Source organism: Perissodus microlepis, chromosome 20 (assembly GCF_051167445.1).
Source record: "Perissodus microlepis isolate ML-2025 ecotype Zambia chromosome 20, ASM5116744v1, whole genome shotgun sequence".
Classification (NCBI taxonomy): domain Eukaryota; kingdom Metazoa; phylum Chordata; class Actinopteri; order Cichliformes; family Cichlidae; genus Perissodus; species Perissodus microlepis.
This window is the reverse complement of record NC_140480.1, coordinates 21,892,716-21,908,232: the sequence shown is the minus strand read 5'-3', so window position 1 is coordinate 21,908,232 and position 15,517 is coordinate 21,892,716. Positions and strand designations below refer to the sequence as shown.

At 40.5% G+C, this 15,517-nt stretch overlaps 2 protein-coding genes across 2 annotated transcripts; one reads left to right on the top strand and one right to left on the bottom strand.

Annotated features, from left to right (window-relative positions):
• Positions 1-1,727: 1,727 nt before the first annotated feature.
• Positions 1,728-10,765, bottom strand: LOC146364483 (YTH domain-containing family protein 1-like). Its single transcript, XM_084918374.1, has 6 exons — positions 10,287-10,765; positions 9,451-9,475; positions 6,566-6,645; positions 4,648-6,294; positions 4,456-4,500; positions 1,728-4,285 (listed from the first exon to the last, which is right to left on the bottom strand). The coding sequence occupies exons 1-6, from the start codon at positions 10,311-10,313 to the stop codon at positions 4,259-4,261; spliced, it is 1,851 nt and encodes a 616-aa protein (XP_084774500.1). The 5' UTR covers positions 10,314-10,765; the 3' UTR covers positions 1,728-4,258.
• An 802-nt stretch (positions 10,766-11,567) lies between these two features.
• On the top strand, positions 11,568-15,506 carry birc7 (baculoviral IAP repeat containing 7). Its single transcript, XM_084918375.1, has 7 exons — positions 11,568-12,466; positions 12,950-13,049; positions 13,436-13,517; positions 13,640-13,685; positions 14,414-14,623; positions 14,864-14,929; positions 15,111-15,506. Exons 1-7 carry the CDS (start codon positions 11,926-11,928, stop codon positions 15,308-15,310), a joined length of 1,245 nt encoding a protein of 414 aa, XP_084774501.1. The 5' UTR covers positions 11,568-11,925; the 3' UTR covers positions 15,311-15,506.
• The last annotated feature ends 11 nt before the right edge of the window (positions 15,507-15,517 follow it).

Sequence of the window (15,517 nt, the reverse complement as noted above, 5' to 3'; positions counted from 1 at the left end):
AAATGTAACAGAGGCCACCAACGAGGTGTTGTGGACTTTACTAGCTTCAGCTGGGGTTGGCGTCTGATATATTATTTCTAGAGGAAAAGTAGGACAGCAGTTCCACTCCGACACACCTCACGGTGTGGCTGAATCCTCGGGCCCACAGCACAGGCTTAAGAGCCTCGAAGGGATACAAACTGACCATAGCGACAGGGTTTATTCGCACGGAGTCAGCATATAAGAAATATAGGCAATTCAATGCCACCTACAGGCGTCCCTCAGACAACGCATCGCGGAAGCTGTTTATCACTCAGGGGGCATAGCAATGAATACTAAATAAGATAAAGTCCCACAAAATAATTGACTGCTCCTTTTAGACCAGCTCGGATTTCACTCTGCTGTTAAACAGGCCATTGATTTACAACCAGCACTACAGAAGAATAGTGCCTGTGATAGTCCTTGTCTCCACTGGATGCTTTTGGTTGATACCTCGATCAAATTTAGCTCAGATGGGTATGCTTCTAATGATCATCTGAAGGTCTTCAAAACATATTAATAAATAAAAACTTCATTAGATATGAATGAAAGAATGGTCCAACATTACCACAAAGAGCCAAAGGTCGTGTTTTCTATCATTTTCCAACACTTTTAGTTCAGTATTTGCTGCTGTCATGTAACTTGAAGCCTCAGGTCTGGAGCTTGTGCCACCTAATAAAAATCTTTTTTTTCTTTAATTTACTCAGAAAGATTTCCAGCAAAAAGAACTCATCTCATTATATTAGCAGTTATATAGCACCTTTTTCTGCTTAATCTGTATAGTCTGAAAATATTGTTTGCCTGTTGTTATAGCTGAAATTATATTTTGTAATGATGCAAAACAAATAAAGAATAAGCTGCACTGAGTTTTCTATCTGTTCTTGTGATTATTTTATTACCAATTCTATGCCCTCATCCCAGTTTTGAATCCATGGACTGTTTGCATAAGCATATTTTATAAATGTAGAACTAAGAGTTACACATTAGCGGTCTTGTGATTTAGGTTTTGTTCCACAGATCTTCCCTGATGATCTGGAAATGATCCACTCATTTGTCCACACATGCTTTAAAATGATCACATTAATGTATATCTAAGGTAGAAAAAATTCTCCATCTCTGTTTCACAAAAGATTTCAGAGTGTTTTCACGCCAGATTGTGACTGGAACATCCTACCAGCAGGTCCTTCAAATCAAGAATTCAGCACCACGGAGAGCTCCTGTCAAGGGAAGAAAAGAAAATCTATTGTGGATCAATTATATCATTAACGGAGTTTCAAAACAACTTACATTTACAGCAAGTGAAAAAGACATCTCAGACTAAACAACTAGATTACCCCCACCCTTTTCCTAATTCAAACCTAAAGCCTCTATCTTGTATTATTTTAGAAGCGTAAAATGGCTAAATCAATTGCAATAAATTTCAAATCTGTTTTTATTTTTATTCCAGGGTGCAGCAACTCCATTTGTGCACTCAAATTCTTCTCTACACTACTTGAAACTGTGGACACATTTGCCTTATACTACAATAAAGTATTTACATTGTTGTCAGCATCATGGTGAAAAACACAAAGAAAAACAAATTGCAGCAAAGAAAACCTTTCAGTGACATTTAAGCTCTGCAGGCTGCACTACAGAGATTTCACTCATTATATAAGGCCACTAAATGTTTGTTTAGTTACTCACAAAGAATTCATGAGATCAAGACGAAGTAATTTCTGAATGGACAGTTTATTAAGGCTTGATTTTTTTTAAGATAGAAAACCAAGATAGATCTTTTGAACAAGGTATCTTCACTACAGCTGTGGCCTACAAGATAAGGTTTATTTAGTACTTTGTATTTCATTGATCCTTTCTTTAATAAATATAATTTCATGGCTAACCTGACATCCCTCTTGCAGCAAACATTTCCTGACAGTTTACATTAACATGCATTTAGGCCCTGTCCTACAATCACAACCAGTCGCTTCCTGAGAGAAAGACTGCTGTGGCTGCGATGGGTTGGCGCCGGCATCCTTAAGCTTTTCCCTGCCTTTACACTGCTTGGTGAGAGTGGTGTTGGTGAAGGCAAACATGTTCACCGTATTGCTTAGATCCACCTAGCTATTGATTAGTGCAGATTTTTTTTAAAAAAAATGAGGAGACAAAGAACAAAGGCTACTGTTAGATGGCAGTTCTCTCGATGATTTTTTTTTTTTTGGGGGGGGGGGGGGGGGGGTTTACACTGGTCAGGTGCAAACACACACCTGGAAAATACTGCTGTGAAGCAGACAGTTCAAATGACTTGAAGTACCTCAGCACAGTGCAGCACTTGTGCCATTTCAATGTTTTAACGGTGTTAACAGTCAAGACAGATCGCACAACACTCACATAATCTAACATAATCTGAGAATACAAACAGCTTATTTCCAGGACATGTTTACCTGACATTACTGTTAAGGTGACACGACTTCAGAGAACTGTGAAGTGGAATCTGAAAATTGAATTAGCTCACTGTAAAATCACAACAGATTAAAAATAAGAATTACACAGACGAGAGAAACAAAAATAAAAATCCCTTAAAAGGCAAAGAGGCAGTCATGAATTCCTCTCTTCATCTTTGTAATCTTTCAGTCCAAGATTAAATGACAATCTCAAACTAATCACGAGGCGCGAACCAACTGATCTCACAAATAATCTTGCTGTGGATGCTCCAAAACGGGCGTCTGAACACCCGTCATCACCCGAAAAAACAAGCTGCAGAGTAAATAATACTTCAGCCATCCCCAACAGATTTCCATTATGCAGCTTGCCATGCATGGGCACACACATCTATTAATATTTTTTATTTTTTAATATCCAATCTTTTTTTTTTTTTTTTTTTTTTTTAAACATACCTCAATGTAGTTTACAGTATCATAATCAATGGCTTCAGTCTAGAACAAACTATAATCGCAACATCCAAAAAACACACAGAAACCACATCTCATTCTTCGTATTTTTTTTCTTACTTGATATTAAATCAGTTACATTAATTTTTAGGTTATACATTTTTAGGCTTTCTCCATGAATATATAGGCTCCTACGTTAAAGCTTAGCATTATGACCAACATGATAGACTTAGCGAAACCAAATTAAAGGAAAAAACAAAGAAAGGATTAAGACAGAATGACGGTGACTAGACAAATATCGGAACCTTCCCCCTTTTTGTGGAACAAAAATATGATAGCAACAATTGATTCAATGCAGCACTTACATCATTACATAAATCTGATAAAGTAATTTAAGGTGGTGGATGCGACAATTCTCTCAGACTGGGTTGTGTACACAAGCAGAATCTCCTGATGAAACATACAAAGGACCCCTTCACGACAAACATCAAAAGAAAGCAAAGCAGAGGGGTGTGAAGGATGTCAATAGTACAATTTTTGATTTAAATGGTGAGAGTTCTGGTTGTGGAGGACACATCCATTATTTCTTTCCCAGAGGCCTTTGCAATTCCTCCTCTGAAATGTCTCGAGTCCCGTGTGACTTCACACTATCCCTGATTTCTCCAGCAGTGTCACTGTTTGAGCAGTTCTTTTGAGAAGTCACCAATAATTAGAAAAAAAAATGTTAAGGCTCCAGAAAACAGGTTTCTGAAATGAAAATTGTCAGTAGTAAGCCAAAAAATAGAGATTTTGTCGATCTGAATGAAAAATAGATAAAACCTTGAAGAAGTTTTATTATCGCACAGTTCCAAGTCCAACATTGCCTTTGTGATCCTCCAACCCTGTTGGCACAGTTAAACCTCTGAAGCATGGCAATGTTGCCCCCAAATGGACAAATAGGGGCAGGACACATCCGTTCCTGATTGTACTGAAATATAAAGTGGCAGATTTTTTTTTTCCTCCATGGTGCAGTCAAACCCTGATTCAATTGGAAAGAGGAGGGGGGAGTGGGTGGGCAAGAGAGAGAAAACCAGTCTGTTGAGAGAAGAGTACGTCATGGAATGGGAAGAAAAATGTTTATAAAAAACTGAAATAAAAAGAGTGGTGGTGGTGGTGGCTAGGTAATACATTAAATCAGCTTGTTATCCCTGCACAAAACGTGGTGGTACATGGGGCAAAAAAAAAAAAAAAAAGCACAAGTGTCAATGATGGCAGATTCACCAGGATTAAATTAATAAAAAAAAAAGAAGGGTTTGCTTGCATTTTCATAATCTTCTGTCTTTTTTAAATCAAGTCCTAGTGTAACTGTTGATCAAGCCAAGGATAGATGTCTTCTATTGTTTATTCCTGTTCTGGCGCTCCTGTTCAGAAAAAAAAGAACAAAAACAACAAACAAAAAGAAATTACTCAAACAATACTCATATGATCATTAGACAACAACAAACTAAGTGCAGCATTTCTTGGTGGACAGATGTCTACATGTATTTAAAGTGCTGATCAAACAGCAAAAAAAAAAAAGTCAGCTTTTTACCTGATCCAACCGGGAGCGGTTCTGTATCTGAGCAGGTTCAAAAGTCTGTCAAAAAAGAGCAAAGAGGAAACAGACAAAAACAAGATCAGGAACAAATCAAGAGTCAAATTATCTAAAGAAACTTTCACCAGTTTTCCACTAAAAAGGTACAAAATCCTATTTTTAAGATAACAGAGAGATGACTGTACCCACCTTGCGCACCTCTTCCTCTTCTTCCTGTCTCTTCTCATAATGGGAGAAGTCATCAAAGATGGAGGTTGTGTGTTTGTAGGTGGCAATGATTTTGAGCACCTGCTTGGCCTTTTCCAGAGGTACCTCCTGGGTATCACGGGAGTTGGTCACTGGCTTGTTGTCGTTGTTCTCCAAGCGGATGTGGCGCAGCTGGCTATTAGGCACATCCTTAACAAACAACCAGTCCACATCAAACTTGCCTTTCCACTTGTCCTGTGCCCAAACACCAGCACTGGTCCCATAGTCCACTGGTGAACGCATCTCTGCCACACCACAGAAATGACCACTGCCATTGACACTGAACAGGAGGTATACAGGACCTTTACCATTCATGGCCCGGAAGGCTGAGTCCAGCCGCTTGTTGCCATGCTCAGTGCTGCACCAGATGGAGTACTTGATGGAGCGATGAATATCATCCTCAGAGTAGCTCTTAATGATGAAAACACGGCCATTCTTCAGGTTCCAATCAAAGTCCTTGGGGTTGTAGCTATGGGAGGCCCGCAGCTTCTCCAGCACTGGGTGCGACTCTCCACAAGGTCCTTGGCTGGAAGATGCTTGGGGACCATTGTTCCCACTACCAACCACACCCATCACACCACTACCATCATGGCCAGGTCCACCCTGGCCATAACCTTGGTTACGGTTGCGTGGAGCAATCCAGCGGGTCTGGGGTTGTGGGGGCTGGGTGTGGTTTTGGTAGGGCTGGGGTGGTGGCTGGTGGTGATGGGGGGGCTGGGGCTGTAAGGCCATAGGTGGCATCTGGGGTTGCACCAAAGACTGAGGAGGAGGGGGCTGCATGGGTCCTTGCTGCATGGGGGGTTGAGGTGGCATGGCATGAGGCAGGCCAAGAGGCTGCTGCTGTTGCTGCAGTGGAGCTGTGGCTACTTTAGTCACTGGGCCCTTTTCCCAGGTCCCAATGTTCATGTTGTGTTTGATGGGTGGTGGGGGAAGAGCTCCCCCTGGGTTGGGCATCCCTGGCTTCACCTTAGCTTTTAGCTGCTGTGGTTTGGCAGGCTTGCTGGCAATGGCCGCCCAAGAGGTGGGTTTAGGTGGGGGCATTCCAATCGGCGTTGCTCCGTTTCCTGTGGCTGCCACTGCAGGTCCACCAATTACAGATCCTACAGCCTTTACTGCTGACCCCTGACCAGTGACATCCCCACCGATCTTCAAGCCAACCATACCCTGCTCCAGGCTGTTCATACCAGGGGCTTTGTTCAGGGTGTCACTGTGAAACCCTGTCTGACCATCAGGCACCAGAGTGCCCCCCAGGGAGCTGGGAGGATAGCTATAGCTGCCACCATAGGCTGAACTTTGAGTCTGCTGGCCCTGGGAGCCACTTGTCCCCCAAGCAGAGAAGGCAGGGTTTTCAGGGAAAAAGTTAAACCTGTGGGGATAGATACTGCTTCCCAGGCCCCCTGGCTGGCCAAACACTGTGTCCGGCATGAAGTGATGGTCTCCATTACTCAAGGGTCCATATGGGGTGAGGTATGGAATAGGGGGGTCCCCACCTGTGGACCAGGGAGCCTCACTTAGGGGGTATGGAAATCCAATGGAAGGAGCGTAGTAGCTTGGCAAGTAAGGGTCGGTGATGGACTGGTAACTGTTGTTCTGAATGAATAGAAGTCAGAATCACAACATTAGCAAATAACCGAGTTAAACTTAAAAATACCCCACAACAAATTAAATACAACTCTGCTAGTTGTAGATTTTTGATAGGTAAATAGCTAAATGCTTCTTAACAAATCCCATTTCACTGCTTAGGTTACAAGGTTCACTTTTTTATAAAAAGTGACTGTGCATACATTTGCCATGCTGTGGCATTCGATAATGAATAACATTCTTACAACTCATGTGAGAGAAGCTGAAGAGTAGACTTTACCTGAGTTGATTGACTAGTGAGGTATGGCTCAAAGTCATTGTCATGGACAGTGTCCTTCTGATGCAGTGAACCATTTTGCACTGCAAAAAAACAAAACAAAACAAAACAAAACAAAACATTAATGGATCATTTAAACTTATTTTGTACTGAGGATGCAGTTATGTTTTGAGGTCTATATAGCAACAGCTTTTTTAGCTTTCAAGATGTAGTGTGTTCAGGGATAACCTTATGATTGTGTGAAACTCTTAATATATTTTTACAAAATCAAAAATCAAATCACACTTATGTTGTCTTCGATTTCTCAAATATATTAGTTCTGTAAATGTTAGTTTAATCAGTTTTTAATGTCTCTGCTTTTCCAAAAGCAACCCCCCCCCCCCAAAAAAAAAAAAAAAAAAAACCCAAACATTACACCAAAACTGGCAAACCATGCCAGACAACCAGATGTGGATGAGCTTGTGGCCTGCTGCCAGCCAGACCTGAGATGAGCACAATTTAAGACCTGTCTGTCCAAAATCTGCAGCAGATCAAATATACCAATATCAGTGTTCATGAAGAACCGACAATAATAAATTGCAAGTAAATCTTTCTGTGTAATAATTGGTTGGGATAAAAAAAAAAAAAAGTTCATTTACACAAATCAGCTACAACATTACAGTACAAAGGAGTCATTGTTTTGGACAGCTGCAGTAATAAGAATTTTGAGGCACAGGTGGAGTAATAATGTAATAAAAATGTGATTTATCATCAAAAACTACATTTTGATATTTAAGGCTCTGAGTACCCAGGACTTTTGTGTTTTACACTGAAAATACCAAGTTTCTGGAGACACAAGTGTGCCCCTCACCTGTGAGATGAGAGCAATTTTGAAGCGACAGGAAGTTCTTATTGTGCCTTCAAAACAATATTAAGCAGGTTCTTTTCAAAATAGCTTTTTCATTGCAATTTTTAACAATTTGGTGGTATGATACAATTCACTCTGATTACAAGGGTTTCTGATTATGTTGGCCCATATGGAAAAGAAATAGAAAAAAATTATAAAAGACTTGCATCAGATTTGGCTTGCTTCATATAGTGAATCATATAAGGCTTATATGATTTACTCATGAAAGCGGCCACTTTCTCATTACTTTCATATATTGTTTTAGGAAGTATCCAAAACATACAAGTTTCATTTATATAATTTTTCAAGGGATCTTATATCTGTTTTCACTCTTGTATGCTTTTCATACAAGTTTCACACAAGACAGATACAAACTTTATAAGATTTATATATATATTTTCCATATGGGAGTATTCACTGGAAAAAGACTGTTAATGTGGATGGAAAGTGTGTGAAGGATGTGAAATTTTATCAACATGGGATTTAGGAAATGTAAACTGGAATATAGTGCATCTCCAGTGATTGGAACCTTTATCCCCCCACCCTTTATTATATTGCAAACATTTGCAGGCAATTTTCTAGGCTATGGGTGTTTGTGTGTGTGTGTGTGTGTGTGTGTGTGTGTGTGTGTGTGTGTGTGTCATACTGCAGAGATGGATTTGTGCCCTTACTATAAAATCATGAACTAAATAAATGCCAAACCATAAGAGACATAAATCATTGCATCTCATAAATATCAATCTCGTCTGTAAACATAAAAATAAAACACGTTCGCCCAAATGCCACATTCTTGAAAATGTTACTGAATCCACAGGAAAGGGAGGATGTCAAATTTTACATCATAGGCCACATACACAAATGCAAGGCCACAAATGTAAGAGATCCGTCTGCACAAATAAAAACATTCTGCCAGCCAACTGCCAATTAAATGTCCATTCCCCCCCCCCCCCGTGGCCCTCCACTGGGCCGGAACGGGGTCTTTGCCAGACTAATTCTGACCCACAGGCCTTGTGTTTGACACCCCCAATCTACCAATCTAGAGGTTTCTGAAAGTTTTATTTTTAATAGCAAAGGTATTCTAATCTAGTATGTCCCACTGAATGTGAAATAGTACAATATTTTGCCAATTGGCTTTAATATTATTTGTATTACATGTTAACACTTGACTTATGAAGAATAAGAGCATAAAATTTTTTAAAAATCGCTAGCGGAAAGGATATCACCTTTAAATGTAGATATTCATCTACCAGTGTCAAACACAATAAACAATGTAGTTTGACAATCCAATTAGATAATTTTAACTATAAATTTTCATTACACTGTATCAATCTCCAGCATAGTGTACTAATTACTCAGAAATATGGTATTGCACACACGCTGGTTTAAGTAAAACCAGACTATGGTTCTTCGGTCTCTTGTAACACAGATGTTGTTACATGTTGTTACAGTGTTTTAAGTAGTACCAACCCGGGAAACTATCTCCTTTAATTGCTACATGTGGAAAAGGACAATTTCGGACACTGACCCAATCTTAATCTGCCAAATTCTAAAGAGTTCATCTATGAAAGTTGGCATTTATTCTAAAAAGTGTCTGTGTCTGGGGGGTGGGGGACTGTAAAAACATTGTACTAAAAGATATTTAGTGTTATGATAATGGTGATGGTGCACTGTCCAGGACATTGGTTCAAAAATCAATCATAAGCTACTTGTGACATGGCTCTGGTAGCATATAATTTATATTTGAGGGATGAGGGTACTATCATCCAAAAAAGGCCACTGACATCTAATTAAAATTATTCGTCATAGAACAAAGGTGATCTTCAAGAACAATATTGTAATAATTCAGATACTCTTCCCTCTAAGGTGATAAGTGGACTCAAACCACAACAGCAAAACAGATCCACTGGATATCTCCAGGCCAAGCATTTAAAGTTTTCCTTTAATTTGTCCTGGTCTTTAGATGTAAAAAGTAATTATCTTGATACAGTCATCCACAACTCACCTTTAGATGCTTGTCCCTTTGATCTCTGTATCCAAGTAAATCATAGAAAAGGGGGGAAAAGAAGACCAAAAAGTTATTTTGAGTCGGCCTGAGATATCACACGTAGCTTGTGAGTACAACCCATAATGTTACCTATCCATTGCCTAGAAACTGAACATGAGACTACTTCCCGAAGAGAGCCATCTGAAACACTTGCCTTACGCTATTCTATATTAAAAGGTGTATAGTAATTACACTTTTATTTGACATATTGTACAATGTAATGGTCTATGATTAACTGTTTATTTAAATAACCAGTTTATGATAGCTCTAATCCACATACAACTTTGCTAACTACCATAGCTCCCTTAAAATGGCTCTACAAAAGCCACCAGACTTAATGCAGCTTTCAGCTTAGTGTTTCTTAGCAGATTCAAACATTTTGCACAGCCCAGACACGAGAAAATATTCCATTATAAAAGTTACTATTTAAAGAATAAGTTAGCCTGAGCCCTTATGTAAATCTGTTGACGTTAACTAGCTTTGGGTTTCACGTATTCAGGCATTGGCTGCTACTTTTTCCCCGTCCCCAATCGGCAACAAAACATATCGATTCTGTTAAAGATACATCTGACAACAGCCTGAATATTTACGCAAAAGTGTCATCTTTCTTACTCGTCCATTAAAACATTTAGCAATTTCACGGAAAGTGGCTAACTCGCTAGCTACAAGCACCGGCCAAATGCTAGTGGCTTGCTAGCACTTCCGAGCAATAGCCATAGCCCAATAAATCGTTAACGTTAGCGGGTGAGGTAGCCTAGAAGCTCTCTACAGACGAAGTAAGTCGTCCTTCCTACCTGAGGGTCAATGCTTGTGGCAGACATAATTCATTAAGCAAATCCCTGAATTCTCACAGAGCCTGAGCTTGTGACTGAATTGCAACCCCCGTGATTTGAAAAGCAAGTTCACAGCTCAGTTACAGTTAGCTTTGTGGCTAGCTGCGCCGCTTAGCGTGTGGCTAGCAGTTGTAGCGCAGGCTCAGCTGTATATTTTCCGCTGTGTGGACGTATCCCAACTTCCACAGTTCAAGTCAGTCGCTTCGGATACTGCGTCCGAAAGCAGTCAAGTCCCCGGTAAAGGTATTCAAGTTGATGGTACGTGTCGCCGAACGGGCCTTTCCGACCGTGAATATTTTCGGTCGCCTCTTACTTTGTCTTTTTTTTAATTCCACAGAGGGAGAGAGAGAGAGAGAGAGAGAGACCTCCTCAGTTACGTTAAAGCCCTGTACACTTCCCCAATGGCTGCTCCATCCGGGCTTTGAGCCGCCGCTGTAGTTCACGTCGTTCCCCACGGGGTGGCAAAAGTTTGAGGCATCCATACCATCGGCAAAGTGCATCCATGGCTGTGATTTAATGGGAACAACGAATAAATCCAAGTCGTTTAACAAAAAACAAAATAAAACAAAAACCACAAAAACATAATTCTAGTTCTATAAGTACTATTCCAGTATCACGAGTGCTATTTTCTGCATCCCCTGTGGGTGTAAATAGCGCCAGGAGGCGTCAGCAGACTGCTGGTGGTTTTCTGCAGGCCCCCTAGAACTGACAGTTCAGTCAGACACAGCGCTCATGTGAGACTGTGTGCACAGCGCCACTGGTTTCCCATTGTTATGAATTTGGTATATAATCAGCCTGAAACACAGTAAGGAAAACAGTTGAGTTGTCATGATTATTTTAGTATAGCTAATTTTACATAGATTAGAAATGCAATTGTGCAGTAAATGTTACACCCTTTAACCACTAGGAGGAAGCAACGAGACATACGCAATCCCCTAAACTCAGTCAAAGGTCAAATTTATTTACTGTGTATAGTGTAAATAGATGGTAAAATGTTTGATTATCTATAATCAAATCAAAGTCGTTATAAGAGCTGTTTTATTTTCCCCATTTTGTGTAGGTTATGTTTCGACTTGGCTTGCCTCGTGGCTCATCATCTAGATATTCAACATCCCAACTTTCCCATATATTATAGACTATTTAGATAGAAGGTCTTTTAATTAGATTTAAATGTACACTTTTTTCCTTCCAAGAAAGAAGATGACACATCTTATTATTTTGTGTATTTAAGCAATTTGTTTTCACATTTTATTGTGCAAGCTCTCATTTTTATTTACCTTTATTCTCATGATCTATACATTAAGTTGTTTTCTGCTATTTTGTTTAAAGAAAAGCATCCTTTTAACAATTATTAGTTATTAGGGAAAGGCATGCCGCTGAAATGTTTTGCAGTGTTTTCCTAAGAGGCGGAGCAACATGGCATGTTCAGGCTGTCATTCATTCAAGGATCAAAGAGCAAATATTCTGGCATTTGGGGGATTTTCTGGAAAGCAGTCTCCTGTAGGTCACTGTGCAGGCCCCCTGCAGCTGATCACATTATTTTCAACTGGATGTGCTGCGCTGACCTTCAGTGTGCGCTCCACTATGGACCGCAAAAGGGATGACTGGCACAGAACAAAAAGGGAAAGGGAAACCTATATGCTACACAATGATGGATGACAGGCAAGCTATGCTTCACATCCTTGAGGAGCCTCAGATGCGAAGAGAAGGGGAGAGACTTCGAACTTTTCACAACTGGCCAGCAGATGCACCTGTCACATCTGGAGATCTGGCCAAGGCAGGGTTTTTCTTTCTAGGCCCTGGGGATAAAGTACAGTGTTTCTGCTGTGGAGGGATTTTAAGATGCTGGGTACAAGGGGATAGCCCAGCCACTGAGCATAAAAGACATTTCCCTGCTTGCAGCTTCATTCTGGGTCGAGCTGTAGGAAATATCCCACTTCAAGCTGACTCCTCAGATTCTGTGGATGGACAGCTTTTGAGTCAGCTCCAGAGGATGACTATGGATGACCAGGGAACAGCTGGGCAAGCAGTCTACCCAGAGATGGAAGCAGAGGATTCGCGGCTCACCACTTTCCACAACTGGCCCACCGAAGCCTCAATCCAACCCGATGTTCTTGCCAGAGCAGGCTTTTTCTACACAGGTACTCAAATGTCTCACTCTAAAGCCTAATAATGCTGATCACCTCTTGTTTTTAACAAATGATGAGCAAAACTATAGTATTTATTCGTATTTGTAAGTAAAATATCCAGCACAGATCTTGTCACTGCTAGAGTGACCAACCCCACTGTGTGAGAGTTCATGGTACAATTGTCCTGCTGACTCATGATGTTGTGGATAGAACAACCTAGACAAAGCTGGAGCTGCTAAAGAGGTAGGATCTGTACAGCTTCAGGCAGTACACAGGGTGTGGACACAATATCATGAACAGCATTCCAAGCAGTTTTGTCAAGACAGTATCAGGGAAGGCTTGATTAACCTTCATTACAATTTGTTCAGGTTATAGTTTTTGCATGTATTTTATTCCTTTGGTGTGTGAAGAGATTTTCTGAGTTTGTTCTAAAGCTGCGAAGATTAAGTGGGCGTGTCATTGCTCCCTTTTCACAGCCGTCTTATATTATCGCAGGTCACGGTGACAATGTCAAATGCTTCTACTGCGACGGAGGGCTGAGGAACTGGGAGCCAGGCGACGACCCCTGGCAGGAACATGCCAAATGGTTTCCACGGTAACAACAGGACATTTCGCAGGCAGATATTGAAACATCAGCTGAATGCTTTTTTTGTGTCATGCCATGGCAATATTTCTTTTTATATCGAGAAATGTGCAAAGGTTTTAGTAACTCTGGATGTCAAAATTCGCATCACATAATATCATCAGAGATGCACGTGATCAGTCCCAAATTCGTTCTGCAGCATGACCTAATTACCACAAACCTACAGCCAGAGTTATCAAGATCGTTCATGTTTGATTTGAGAAATGAACTGAAAAAATAATTAGGTGGTATTATATTTGAAAAGATGCTCTTGGCCAAATCTCTGACACACACATATACACCATATGCATAAATGTGTGTCTGTATATTGTAGATTATAAAGCAGCTTTTGTTTTCAGATGTGAGTTCTTAATCCAAACGAGGGGGCAGGAATACATCAGCAACATACAGGACACTCATTTCCACCTGGATGACACTATGGTGAGACCTTTTGCTTCTTATCTATTTGGAACATTGGAGATATTATAGCTGCACATTAATGAGCTGTAGTTTGTCACTGCTGCATTTAAATCAGTAAAAAAAAAAGTATATTACTTCTCCAGGGAGGATCACAGACCTCCTCGGGTAGAGATATCAGCTCCAGAGGCGGTAAGTCCTATAAAAAGCAAAAATCTAACTTTTGCTGAGGAGATATGACTAACAACATAGCAGCCTTCTGCTTTCATGTCTCTAATTATATATGTGTACTCTATATACAGCAAAGATTTAAACCATCAACACTCAGTCTTGCTTGTACACACAAGAGAGAAAAAGGGCGATCAAACATTTCTGTTTGCACTGCAAGTCACACACTTGATTGATTTATTCCTAAGTCGACCACTTTTGTTGAAATACAGATCTGATGGATAAAGGCATACCTTTCACAAACTCGATTTAATACCTTAAATTAGCCACTGAGTAGCAGGTCCATTTCTTTCTATTCTCATTGCTTTGGGGGCAGCTGAAAATGAAATTAATGGGTGATCAATTACCTGAGCTAATGTTTGCTCTAAAATTGAAGTAATTAGGGAGAGCTATGGAAGTCATTTGACTATTGCTCATGGTTGCAGGGCAGGCATGAGAGGGCAATTATTCCATACAATGAAGGAAGCACAATTATAATCCATAGCAGCTGAAATGCAGAAGGGGTCTGTGCTTTGAAATGTTTATATATTGGCAGACGGAGGTAAGCTTGCACAATTTGGCAATTATTTACACATTCTCTTATAGAGGGTAGAGTGTGTGGGGTGCTTAGACTAGTATAAAATTCACATAGCATCCAGTGAAGGCTGCTGCTTCTCTAATCATCCTGGCATTTCCCTTCCTCTGATCCCCAGATCTGGTCGGAGGTCTGGGAGCTTCATCGGCCATGCTTTCTCCTGTGGTACAGACTGTGCTCCAGATGGGCTTTGAAGCCAGCCTGGTGGAGAGTCTGGTCCAAACCAAGTACCTTCTGACAGGCCAGCATTACACGTCTGTATCTGACCTGGTTACTGATGTACTGCAGGCGGAGGAGGAAGACAGACAGAGGAGGCCTCGAAGCAGAGGTAGCTGTCATTGTTAGAAAGCAACTAAGTTTATTTACATACATTTTCTGCTACTGTATATACTTCCACTTCACAATAGAAGGGGGGGTTCTACTTTTCCTTTCACTGTATTTGTTCAACAGCCATTGTATTTCAATTAGAATTCAAATGGTTTTGTTTTTATTAAGGAAAATTCACCATTTTAATAGATCCTTAAGTTCCGAATATATCTGACTGACTCTTAATGTTTGCATACATCAGACCCAGAGATGAGGCAAGGCTCCAGTGCTGGAAATGTAAGAACACAGACACCTGTCAGAGAGAAAGGTCAGCAGTCAATATCTCAAAGATTTTCAAAAAAGATCAAAATTTTGTGCTTGTAGTAGTTTTATTTATTTGAAATCAACCAATTAAACAGTAAATGTGTATAATTACTATAGGCTTGACTTACAACATTGTGCTTGAACAAATAGTTTGTGTGTTTGTCTTCATCGGTTTCTCCCAACAGTTAAGGAAAACAGTCCAGAGGAGCTGCTGAGGCAGCTGCAGGAGGAGAGGACCTGTAAAGTGTGCATGGACAAGCTTGTGTCCATTGTCTTCATCCCCTGTGGTCATCTGGTGGTTTGTGGTGATTGTGCTGCTAGCCTACGTCACTGCCCCATCTGCAGAGCTGTCATCAGAGGCAGCGTCCGTGCTTTCATGTCCTAAGGCTGTAGTGAAAAGCCACCCCTATACAGGTGTTGCATGAGTGGCCTTGAGTTTTCCACAGGCCCCAGTTTCTGTTGTACTGGAAAGAATAAAGAGTGCTGATTGCTTATTTTGTCAGGGTTACCAGATCATTTTCTACAATAAACAGTTCAAGCTGCCATCATATTTATAGCTTCTGGATTTTTTTTTTTTTTTTTTTACAAAAAC